The 11,268-nt window shown below is 43.2% G+C and overlaps 1 protein-coding gene across 6 annotated transcripts; it reads left to right on the top strand.

The window, feature by feature from the left end:
• The first annotated feature begins 1,178 nt into the window (after nucleotides 1–1,178).
• On the top strand, nucleotides 1,179–11,268 carry LOC123933820 (cytochrome b-c1 complex subunit 2, mitochondrial-like). 6 transcript variants are annotated; one of them, XR_006816683.1, is made up of 7 exons: nucleotides 1,179–1,322; nucleotides 3,660–3,717; nucleotides 6,641–6,736; nucleotides 7,546–7,629; nucleotides 7,728–7,876; nucleotides 8,113–8,177; nucleotides 10,585–11,268. XR_006816683.1 is itself a non-coding variant. In XM_045993454.1 (6 exons), exons 2-6 carry the CDS (start codon nucleotides 3,699–3,701, stop codon nucleotides 9,890–9,892), a joined length of 363 nt encoding a protein of 120 aa, XP_045849410.1. In that variant the 5' UTR covers nucleotides 1,179–1,322; nucleotides 3,660–3,698; the 3' UTR covers nucleotides 9,893–9,907. The 6 variants fall into 6 exon arrangements, 1 of the variants encoding a protein (XP_045849410.1); XR_006816681.1 differs by lacking the exon at nucleotides 10,585–11,268 and adding an exon at nucleotides 9,929–10,377; XR_006816684.1 differs by lacking the exon at nucleotides 10,585–11,268 and adding an exon at nucleotides 9,926–10,377.

Here is an 11,268-nt window from a genome sequence, read left to right as displayed (position 1 = left end):
TACTTTGGGTCACTCTCCTGTGTCTTATGGACTGAGACGGGTGCCCCCTGAAGGCACAGAAATTGGATTTGCACCAGATTCTCAATGGCCAGGTCGGGTCTTAGATGTCACCCGGAATCCTGTTAGACAGTTGTAGGAGTGAAGTAAATCAGCCACAGGCCAAGGAGCTAGACATAAGTTTGTCTATGCCTTGTAAATGTCTGCAGCATCACCAGCGCTCCGGAAATTTTAATGTGCCCATGAATCTTGTACAATGCAGATTTCGACTCAGTATGGAGATTCTGCATTTCTGACTCCAAATGGTATTGATGCTGTTGGTTTCCCAACCTTGCTGCAGTCGCAGAGACTGTAAGTTCCTGAAGGACAAAGACCACGCCTTAATCTTGTGTCTGACACAAGGCGAATTCACAGTTAATACTCATGGAAAAAATGAACTTTCCTCCTCCGGATAGTGACATGACTCCCCATAGGCAGGTTTCAGCTCAGAAGTTACCCCCGGCACACACCCCCTACTCTTCAAAACCTTTTTTCTCATATGACAATTATAGTTAGGTTTTTGTCTCCTACGTAGCCCCAGCCTAGAATATGCATTTCACGAGAGCAGAGACCTTAGCGGGGAGGACTACCGGGACTTCAGGATTCATCCATGTGTGTCTCCCGCGGGTGCCGGGAGTCAGAGCAGCGAGTTCATTGGTCAAGGTCTCTACCCTCATTAGGCTAATGATCTAGTGAGGACTTCAGCACGCAAGAAGCAGTCATGCCCGGCTTCGAAATCCAGGTCTCTTCAGAAAGGCAAACAGATACGGAGACTCTTCTCTACAGGGCCCAATCTCCTCTACAGACTTGCGGGGAGCGGCAGGTGCCAGGGCTCGGGGGCCGGATTGAGGCGGAGTCTGGGGCAAAGGGGCTGTGTCAGGGGACAATCCGATCGGGAGACTCCAAAGTGGCGGGGTGGGGGGTGTGATGGGCTGACCTAGACGTAGAGCAGGATTACAGAGTGCAGGATACAGGATATCCGCGCCAGGACGAGAATTCAAAAAGTGGCAAAATAAGTAATCTTCTGAGTATTTCCGTACAGAACGTTGTGTCGGCCTATACTGCGAATTGGAGGAATTGGACTGGCCCGACCTCCTCCAGGGAGCAGTAGAGCGCGGTCCGCCTAGAGAGTCCTCTTCACGGCGCCGGCGTGGGAAAGAGCGCGCGGGGGGAGCTGGGAAACGCCACTCGTCGGCCACCGTCTTGCTTTCCTTCCAGCCGGCCGTGACCGTGGATTAGAGCGAGCTTGAGCCGAGAAGCTACGAAGCGGACCCGGGTCCCTCTCGGTGAGCACAGCCGGCGGGCACGGGGCAAGGTTGGGGAGCCGTTTCTCAACAGGGTGATACGGACCGGAGGTGCTTGGTTTGGAGCTCCGGGGCCTTGAGCTTCCGTCGGCCGTTCAGACGGACTCTGCGGGCCATGTGGTCTGCAAGCCGGGTGGGTCGGGCATTGGAGGCCCGGGTCGTGCTACGAGCAAAAGAGACCTAACGCCGGAAAACCTGAAGAGAATAGGGAAAGGGCTTGAGAGCGGCGGTGAAGCGAGTCGGTGGCGAAACCTCTGAAGGTCACTGCTGCACTTGCGTGCCCGAGGTGGAAACCGTGAGCTCTGGGGGCCAGGGGCCGGCGTAGACCTAGCCCTCCACCCTCGCCCTGTCAGCTCTGGCCTCTGCTGCTTAGTGTATCATGGAACATCGGTTTCCGTGACCGTTAAGGGGGCTTATGAGTAAAATCTTAAGGAAGAAATGAGCTAATGCCTGTATAGTGCTTGTCACTATTCTAGAACTTTATTATGGTGTCCTGCCAGGATTACGTGTTTTTCTTGAAGTCTTGTTAGAGAAGTCTGGGAGGGCCTCTTGGCCGGCCCTCAGGAGCTGCTTAAGACGACTCCACCAAGCCCAAGCGAAACATAGTTGTTCCTTGCGGCAAATTCCTCAGATGTCAGGGTGCTACCACAGTGGAGCGATGGTTCCCAAGAGGGGAGGTGAGGAGCACTTTTAAGAATCTCAGCTGGGCCCGTTTCCCCAGGGGACAGTTGGCAATATCTGAGTACATTTTTGGTTGGAACAACCTGTGAGGGAGTGCAGCTGGCCGCTAGAGTCCAGAAATGCTGCTAAATATCTTGCAGTGCATATTTTCAGGATAGAAAACATAATTTAGGAACAGGATATACCACAGAGTCTCGATTTTTAGAAAGTAAGGTGTGTGTGTATCCATCCTGGAAAGATACTAAGATATTAACCGTGGTTACCTCAAAGTTATTAGCATTTTTAAACATGTCTTTGGTCTAAAGGAAATTCTAAAGAAATTGGTACTAGAATTCTTTGAGTGATGGCAGCATTCAGTAGGGGAAAAATGGGATTCCACGCTGACTCAAGAGATGTGGGCACCATTCGCTTTAGGGCACACATTCTGGTAACTTGATTCAGTCACATTACCTTAGCCTAACGATTCTCAACATTATGACCCATTCCCTAGGAACCTTTTCAGCCGATTATTTCTACTCTGGCTCAGAGTGAATTTTTAATGTCAGAGACACTGTCTCTGTTTGCATATGTACATGTATATATATTTGTTTTATAAATAAAAGGAGTAAAATGTTTTTCTTGCCCCCGAGGGCCAATTTTCACTCCTTGGGAGCAATAGTCCTCCTGTTGAGGATAGGTTTTAAGCCCACTATAAAATGTTAATAATTTTTTTTAAATGTTCATAGTACTTTGTTTTTAATAATCTATATAAAGACAAAAGAAATCTGCTACACGTCTGCTAAAATCACATAATAAAAGTCATAAGCTTAGTCTCATTTTTTTCAAATTCAGGCCAGTATGTGCTCTAATTTTTTTCAGGCCTATTGTTTGTTTGTTTTTTACAATTTTATTTATTTATTTGACAAAGATAGAGATCACAAGTGGGCAGAGAGGCAGGCAGGGAATGAGGGGGATGCAGGCTCCCTGCTGAGTAGAGAGCCGGATGCCGGGCCCAATCCCAGGACCTTAAGATCATGACCTGAGCAGAAGGCAGAGGCTTAACCCACTGAGACAGGCTGGTGCCTCTTCAGGTCATTTTTTAATCCTTTTTTTTTTTTTTTTCCCCAGTACAGCTTTACTGAGATACAATTCACATGTCATAAAGTTCACCTATATAAAGTGTATAATTCAGGGGCATCTGGGTGGCTCAGTCGGTTGAGTGTCTGACTCTTGGTTTCAGCTCAAGTCATGATCTCAGGGTCATAAGATCGAGCCCCATGTCAGGCTCCACACTGGATATGGACCCTTCTTGAGATTCTCTCTCTTCCGTTCCCAACTCATGGGCATGCTCACACTTGCTCGCTCTCTCTCTCGCTCTCTCTGTAAAATAAAGAAAATCTTTAAAAAAAAAAAAAGTACAGCACACAGTTCAGTAGTTTTCACTGTATTCACCGTCATGTAACCATTACCACGTTACGTTTCGTTCTTTTAATCAATAGTTTAAAAAATAAAAGCAGTATAATTCAGCACTAGATAGTCTGTAGCTCACTACAGTAGCTTTTAAGCCTGAGTATTTTCTGTTGCTCCGCAGTTTTAATTTTTTACAGCTTTTTGTATCTATACCAACATAACCTCACAGAATGTTCTTAATTTTCTCAGGTGCCTTACTTTGTCCAGAACCATTTCACAAGTGCGAGAATGGCTTTGATTGGACTTGGTAAGTTGGGAATTGCTTGCATGTCAGTCTGTTTCTTTAAGAGTAGCCTTTTTAAGCTGTAGTTATGTGAGCACAGGATTGAACCATATTTAATAACTCAGTCCTCTGTGGATGTCAGACGGGCACTGTGTGATAGGATCTTAACTGGTAGGTTGTTTGTTTTAGTAAGCAGAATCCAACATTTAACTATGTAAACTACTTATTACAGTATTTGAAAAACCTATGATAAAGGGCAAATTTCTCTAAGCAAAGTGGTTTTACAAGTTTTTTGTTTTCAAGAAGTAAAATGTAATTCAAAATAGGTGAAGGGCACGAACAAACAATTCGTAGGAAAAATGTGTGTGTATATGTGTGTAGGCAGTTATTAGAAAAGTTAGCCTTGGGGCACCTGGGTGGCTCAGTGGTTAAAGCCTCTGCCTTCAGCTCAAGTCATGATCCCAGGGTCCTGGGATCGAGCCCCGAATTGGGCTCTCTGCTCAACGGGAGGCCTGCTTCCCTTCCTCTCTCTCTGCCTGCCTCTCTGCCTACTTGTGATCTGTCTGTCAAATAAATAAATAAAAATCTTAAAAAAAAAAAAAAAAGATAGCCTTGCCTAATAGTTAAAATTTTAACCCATAAGATTGGCAAAAATTAAAAGATTGACACTGCCCAGTATTAACCAGGGTTGGAGAAATTAAGCATTCCCAAAAATTGTTGGTGGGAATAGAAAGTCGTATATTTTGGCGTTCTCTTTAAGTATATTCAAATTTTAAATATTGATACATTTAGACCCAGTGATTTTATCTTTAAGGATTTATCTTACAGAAACAGTTGGTCAGGTTTAGAAAATAATTTCACCAAGATATTTTTTGCAGTATTGTTTTTTGGTTCATTTGTTTTGTAAATAACCACATAATTGAGGTACAATTCAAATACCATAAAATCCACCTTTTTAAAGTATACGGTTCCATGAGTTTTATTCTATTCAGAGGGTGTTATAACTATTACCACTATCTAATTTCAGAACATTTTCATCAGCCCTCCCAAAAACCCTGTATTCATTATAGTCACTCCTTATTGCACCTCCTCCTTGCCCCTGGCAACCAATCTCCTTCCTGTCTCTGTAGAGGTGACTCTCCCAACATTTCAAATAAGTGGAATTCGGCAGTATACGGCCTTTTATAACTGACTTCTTTCACTTGGCATCTTTTCAGAGTCCATCCATACTGTAGCACGTGCCAGTGTTCCATTCCCTTTTCTGGCTAAAATACTCCATGATCACTTTTTGTTCATCTGTTCATCACTTGGGCATTTGAGTTGTTTTCAACTTTTGGCTGTTGTAAATAAAAGCAGTCACATATAAGTTTTAGTTAGAACCACCTGTTCTAACCTGTTCCTTCTTCAGGGTATATCATAAGTAAAATTGTCAGGACCTGTGGTAACTGTTGTCTGATGCAGTTGAAGCATTTGACATCCCCCCTCCCCCGACGCACAAGGGTTCTAGTATCTCCACTTCATCACCAACACTTACTATTATCTGTCTTTTTGGTGATGGCCATCCTAGCGTCTGTGAAGTGGCATTTCATTCCCTTTGTGTCTCCCTAAGAACTAATAACATTGAACATCTTTTCGTGCTTTTTGGGCATTTGTATATCTTCTTTGGAGAAATGTCTGTTCACGTCCTTTGCCCATTTTTCCATGGGTTGGTTTTTTATTATTTTTGAGTTGTAAGAGTTTTTTATGTACTTTGGATACTAAATCCTCATCAGATACATCATTTGCAAACATTTTTTTCCCAGTCTGTAGGTCCATTTCACTCTTGAAAGTGTTCTTTGATGTGGTGTATATTACATATAGTGGATACTACTCAGTCATCAAAAAAGACTGAAATCTTGCCATTTGCCACAATGTGGGTGAAACGAGAGGGTATTATGCTAAGTGAAATAAGTCCGTCAGAAAAAGGCAATTATCAAATGATTTCACTCATAGGTGGAATTTAAGAAACAAAACAGATGAACATAGGGGAAGGGAAGGAAAACGAAAAGACAAAATCAGAGAGGGAGACAAACCACAAGAGACTCTTTAACTGTAGGAAACAAAGGGAGGGTTGCTGGAGGGGAAGTGGAGAGGAGGATGGGGTAACTGGGTGGTGGCCTTCAGGAGGGCACATGATGTGATGAGCACTGGGTGTTACGTGTAACTCATGAATCACTCAACTACTTCTGGAACTAATAATACACTATGTTAATTGAGTTTTAAGTTTAGCAAAAAAAAAAGTGTTCTTTGATGCACAGTGCAGTATTGTTTTAACAGCCAATGATTGGAAACATGCTAATATCCATCAAGAAGGGACTGATTAAGTAAATGATATAGTACATCCGTGTAACGGAATTTTTTTTTTTTTTAAGATTTTTATTTATTTATTTATTTATTTGACAGAGAGAGACCACAAGTAGACAGAGAGGCAGGCAGAGAGAGAGAGAGAGGGAAGCAGGCTCGCCGCCGAGCGGAGAGCCCGATTCGGGACTCGATCCCAGGACCTTGAGATCACGACCCGAGCCGAAGGCAGCAGCTCAACCCACTGAGCCACCCAGGCGCCCCCGTGTAACGGATTCTTTATAGCCATTAAATGTTTGCTCTAGAACACTCAGATATAAATTACGAAAGACAAGTTAGAAACAATATAAATAAAATAACAGCATTTTAAAAATAAGAAAATGAGGATGATACTAATACAAGTATCGAAAAAAGTTCTAGATGAGTGTGTATTAGTGAACTATAAAGGGAATCTCTGGGAGAGAAGCATGGCGGGGGGGACTCTTGTTTTCTTTACTGGTTTTGTAATGACTTGAATTGTATAACCATATATTATTTTTAAAACATGTTTTACAATTTGTATTTTAAAAAGTATGGTCCTAGCTCTGTTTTGTTTCTATTGAAATAGGTGTGAGTCACCGTGTCCTAAGGCAAGTTGCAGAACAGTTTCTCAACAGGAGGGGTGGGCTTGGTTTACCTGGTGCGAAGGCCAGATACCGTGGAGGTAAGCATTTTGTTGTTAGGGCCGATTTATCAGAAGGATGTGTCCCAGCACAGTAGTGTATTGGAGTAGGACAGGCCTGATTACTTACCACCAAACAGACTCCGTGTGGAAGGAAGGGATTAGATTGCTCCGGTGTTGTGTATTAAACATGTTTGTGTGTGTGTTGTGGGGAGAGCAAGACGGTATGCTGGGAGCACCAGGCCCAGAAATGTTGTTAATCTCCGGGTGATAAACATGTATATTAGTTAGAGAAATAAAAGCCTTGGTTGTGTGGTCTTACTCTAGCACCCAAGAGAGTGAAGATACTGTGCGAAACATTGAGGTCTTAGGGGAATTTTCCTTGGTATACTTTGTCTTTTTTAAAGGTCACTAAAATGATTATAGAGATGAAGTCATTTCACTTGGGAAGTAAACTAAAATGAGACTCTGGGCAGATAAGGAAACTAGTAACGCTAAAATCTATGAAAGGGTACGGATGTGGCAGTCCTACAATTTTTCAAAAAATTCCAAAGCATTTTGGAGCCAGAAAGAACTACCTGAAGCTTTAATAAGATAGTTAACAGGGAAAAGAAAATACAGTGGTTTTTTCCATTCTAAACAAATGAGCATGTAGGGTTAGGTATTTCTTCACATTCTACAAATCACAAATAAGTAGAGATTTAAGAGTGGCTGGGAAGTAATAAGTTAACTAAATCCTCCCAGTCCCATGAAGTTATTTTATCCCTGAACACCTTCTGTTGCGTGGGCGCACCAGAATACAAGACACTTTTCTTGAGAGAAATGTGTGTAACCTGTCTTTTTGTGTTTAGAGATTTTACTCCCTGACAGTTGCTCCCAAAGTGACAGCCGCGGCCGCCCCTGCAGGAGTGCCTTCACAGCCTCAGGACCTTGAGGTCAGGCCCACTGAGTGGCTCACTGGAACCCACACACGGCCTGTCTGTCTTTGGTAATATAAAAGCGTTGATCACTTCTCACTTTATTTTAAATACAGTTTACCAAATTACCAAACGGCTTAGTGATGGCTTCTCTGGAAAACTATGCTCCTGCATCAAGAAAAGTTTGTTCATTAAAGCCGGCAGCAGATCTGAGGACTCCAGCAACTTAGGAACCTCTCATGTGCTTCGTCTTGCATCCAGTTTGGTAAGCATCTTTACTGTCTCACTCTGTTCAGGAATGCTTCGGTATCTTGATCGTACAGAAAAGAAAAGCTATTGTGTGTTTTGTTTTATAATACTTAAACTAAAAAAGATCCGCTGTGTAGGTAAAGTTCTTTTGAATCTAATGACAGTTAGACATTAGATTGTGATGTAGTGTGATGTTTGCCAATTTGGCATAAGAAATTCCTAAAAACACAATTGTGTTCTTTCTTTTTCCAGACTACTAAAGGAGGTTCATCTTTCACGATAACCCGTGGAATCGAAGCAGTTGGTGGTAAATTAAGGTTTGTTAAAAACAAGTAACAGTAAATGAATAGTGAAAATACCGGAAAATATTCGATTATAAGGGAACTTTCCTGTCCTATCAAGGCAATTAAGGATTTGTTAAACAGATACAAGAAGAAAGCTACTGGGGGCGCCTGGGTGGCTCTGTGGGTTAAAGCCTATACGTTCGGCTCAGGTCATGATCCCAGGTCCTGGGATCGAGCCCCGCATCGGGCTCTCTGCAAAGCAGGGAGCCTGCTTCCCTTCCCCTCTCTCTGCCTGCCTCTCTGCCTCTTTGTGATCTCTCTCTGTCAAATAAATAAATAAAGTCTTTAAAAAAAAAAAAGAAGGCTACTGAATTTTAATTACATCAAAATGTAAAACATCTTTATGCCTTAAAGTGAAAATTCAAGTAACTGGCAGTAAGATTTGCAACATACATAACATGGAGAAGACTATCTGGAAAATATAAAGAATTACAAATTAGAAGACAAGCAAATAGAAAATGGATGGACAAAGGATAGGAACCGTCTATTCCCAGAGGCAGAAGCCAGAAGCACTGATCTTTACTTGGAATCACAATGTGATGCTATTACCCGACAGACTTATGTATCGTGTTGGCGGTGTTAAGAGGGAGAATCTTTTCTACGATGAGTGGAATAAATTGATACAACTACGTAGAAAAGAATCAAGAGAAATCTAGTCATATTGAAAAGGAGCATATATTGCAAATTGAGTTTTTAATCCACCTGGGCAAAGATACTGTTTATTTTGTAAAGCCTGGAAATACTTTAAATGCCATCTGCGGGGAAATGGGATAAGTAAAGTGTGATCTAGTGATGTGATGAGACTAGGACACAGCAGTTAAGGGATGAACTAGATTATTCCAGTTAAATGTTTTGTGGAAAAACAAGATGTTTTTTAAGGTATGAATTTTTTTTTCTTTTTAATAAAACATAGTGCTATCTTTAAAAAAAACAGGGGGTGCCTGGGATGCTCAGGTCGTGATCCTAGGATCCTGGGATCAAGCCCCACATCGGGCTCCTTGCTTGGCCAGAAACCTGCTTCTCCTTCATCCCTCTCCCCCTGCTTGTGTTCCCTCTCTTTCTCTCTCTCTCTCAAATAAGTGAATAAAATCTTTAAAAAAAAAAAATAAAAGGTAGTGCTTATAATTATGCTTGTCTCTAGAGTGGGAAGGAGGGAGTGAGTTCAGCCGGAGAAGAGTACAAAGACATCTTCAGCTTTAATTGCCATTTTTTTAAGTTGTAAAATGTACATGAAATTTACTGCTTTAAGTGTACAGGCCTTTGACGTGAAATGGCATTAAGAAACCTTCACTACCATCCTTCTGCACAATATTTTTTTATGTTCCCCAACCGAAACTCTAGCTATTAAACAGAAACTCCCCACTCTCTTCCTGCAACCCCCTACAGTGGCCATTGTACGTTTTATGATTTTGACTTCTCTAGGTTCGTCCTGAAAGTGGAATCACGTTCTTTGTTCTTCCAAGACAGACTTACTTCACTTCACTCTATTTATTTTAATTTAATTTAATTTATTTAAAATTGAATTTAAATTTGAATTTAAGTTAGCAGGTTTGCACAAACTGTTACCAACGAATATTAAATCAATACCAACAACAATTTTAAGTAAATGAAATCGTAATGTGCAACTAAAAACTATTTCCTTTCTCTCTGATAGTTGCAGTGGCACTTCAGAGTCTCTTAGCAAATAGCAGTTCCTCTGACAAAAATCATTTCTAATTCAGCAGTGCCACACACGAGGTCAGCAGCACCTGAGAGCTGGAGAGCCCATGAAGTTGGGTGGAGTCCATTTACGTTCACAGAAGTCACCACAGACTGCCTCCAGGTCTTCAAAACTTCTGTATTTGTCTATTCACTGAAGCAACCACCACTGACACCACTACATGTCCGACATGGCCCTAAGTGTTTCTTTAATGTCAAGTATCGTTTCATCTTTCCGGTCATCTGTGAAGTGGGATTATCATCATCCCCATCGCTCACATCAGGAAATGACACGTACAATGGTTAAGGAACGTGGCTCATAAGAGGCAGAGCTATGATCCGCTTGGATCTGGACCCCATGCTTTAAGTCACTCTGCTGAGTCGCCAAGAACCTATGAAAAGTGCAAGTCTTCACCCCAAACGTTCTTTTTCCCGACCCTATAGGGGCCCCTATGTGGCCCCATTCAAGGACATTCTCTCAGTTCCTTTAATGGTTCACACTCCTGCCCTGCTCTAACGGAACACCCTCCCACACCCTAAGACCATTTGTCCGAGCCGTCTGTCCGCAGCATAAACTGACTGCCTAAATTACAAACTAGTGCACATTGTATCTAGGCACTCAACACAGAACTGCAATTGCGTGATTCATGGGTCATTATTTGCTTCCTGTCTTTTCCACCAGGTGGTGAGTACCTCAGACATCCTGTCAGTCCTGCTTATCATGTGTTCCCGATCACTGAACACCCTCCACCCACCCAAAAGGAAGGGCCCACCACAAAGGACACCCTCAACAATTTCTGCTGAATGAAGGAATGAACAAAATGCACTCCAGCCTCCTGCTTTCTGGTACGTGATACATGTCTGTGAAAACTACGCTGCCCCCCCTACACCCCAGAGAATGTAGACTCGGTGGCCTCCACGCAGGAGCTCTGGAACGAACTGGCTCTGCACGTCAGTATGACACGGTGCTGGGCCCGCAGTCCCTCCAACACCCGGCCTTGATTGGCCTGATGTCAGGGGCACAGTGGGGATCCTGACAACCCCCAATGGAATGTAACCTATACAAGAGGGAGAACCTGAACGCCCCAGCGTGGGTACCCTCCACCCATTGTGCCCGGCCACAGAGCATCACCCTTGGGGGAGTGGACCGGAGCCTTTCCCTGCCCTCCCCCACCTCCCGCCCTTTGCCCTGGGCAAAACTCTGTAACAGGTGTGCCCGAGGCCCGAAGGTGCTGTGCTCTGCAGGAGGCAAACTTGGCCTTTCCGGGTCACCGCTGCGGGCACTCCACCGCCAAGTCCCTTAAACAACAGGCTATGTACTGTTGAATGCAACACCTCCTAGGTGCCACTGTCATCCTCTCAGTGC

The sequence above is a fragment of the Meles meles genome, chromosome 21, assembly GCF_922984935.1.
Source record: "Meles meles chromosome 21, mMelMel3.1 paternal haplotype, whole genome shotgun sequence".
NCBI classification, from domain to species: Eukaryota; Metazoa; Chordata; class Mammalia; order Carnivora; family Mustelidae; genus Meles; species Meles meles.
Note: the sequence above shows the minus strand (reverse complement) of the source record. Positions and strands in the feature narration are given on the sequence as shown.

Excerpts from the sequence above, each read along its gene's own strand:
- LOC123933820 (XM_045993454.1), top strand. Across the intron at positions 6,737-7,727 it reads GAAGGCCAGATACCGTGGAG|TTTACCAAATTACCAAACGG; the intron begins GTAAGCATTTTG and ends TTTTAAATACAG. Across the intron at positions 8,178-9,858 it reads GCAGTTGGTGGTAAATTAAG|TTGCAGTGGCACTTCAGAGT; the intron begins GTTTGTTAAAAA and ends TCTCTCTGATAG.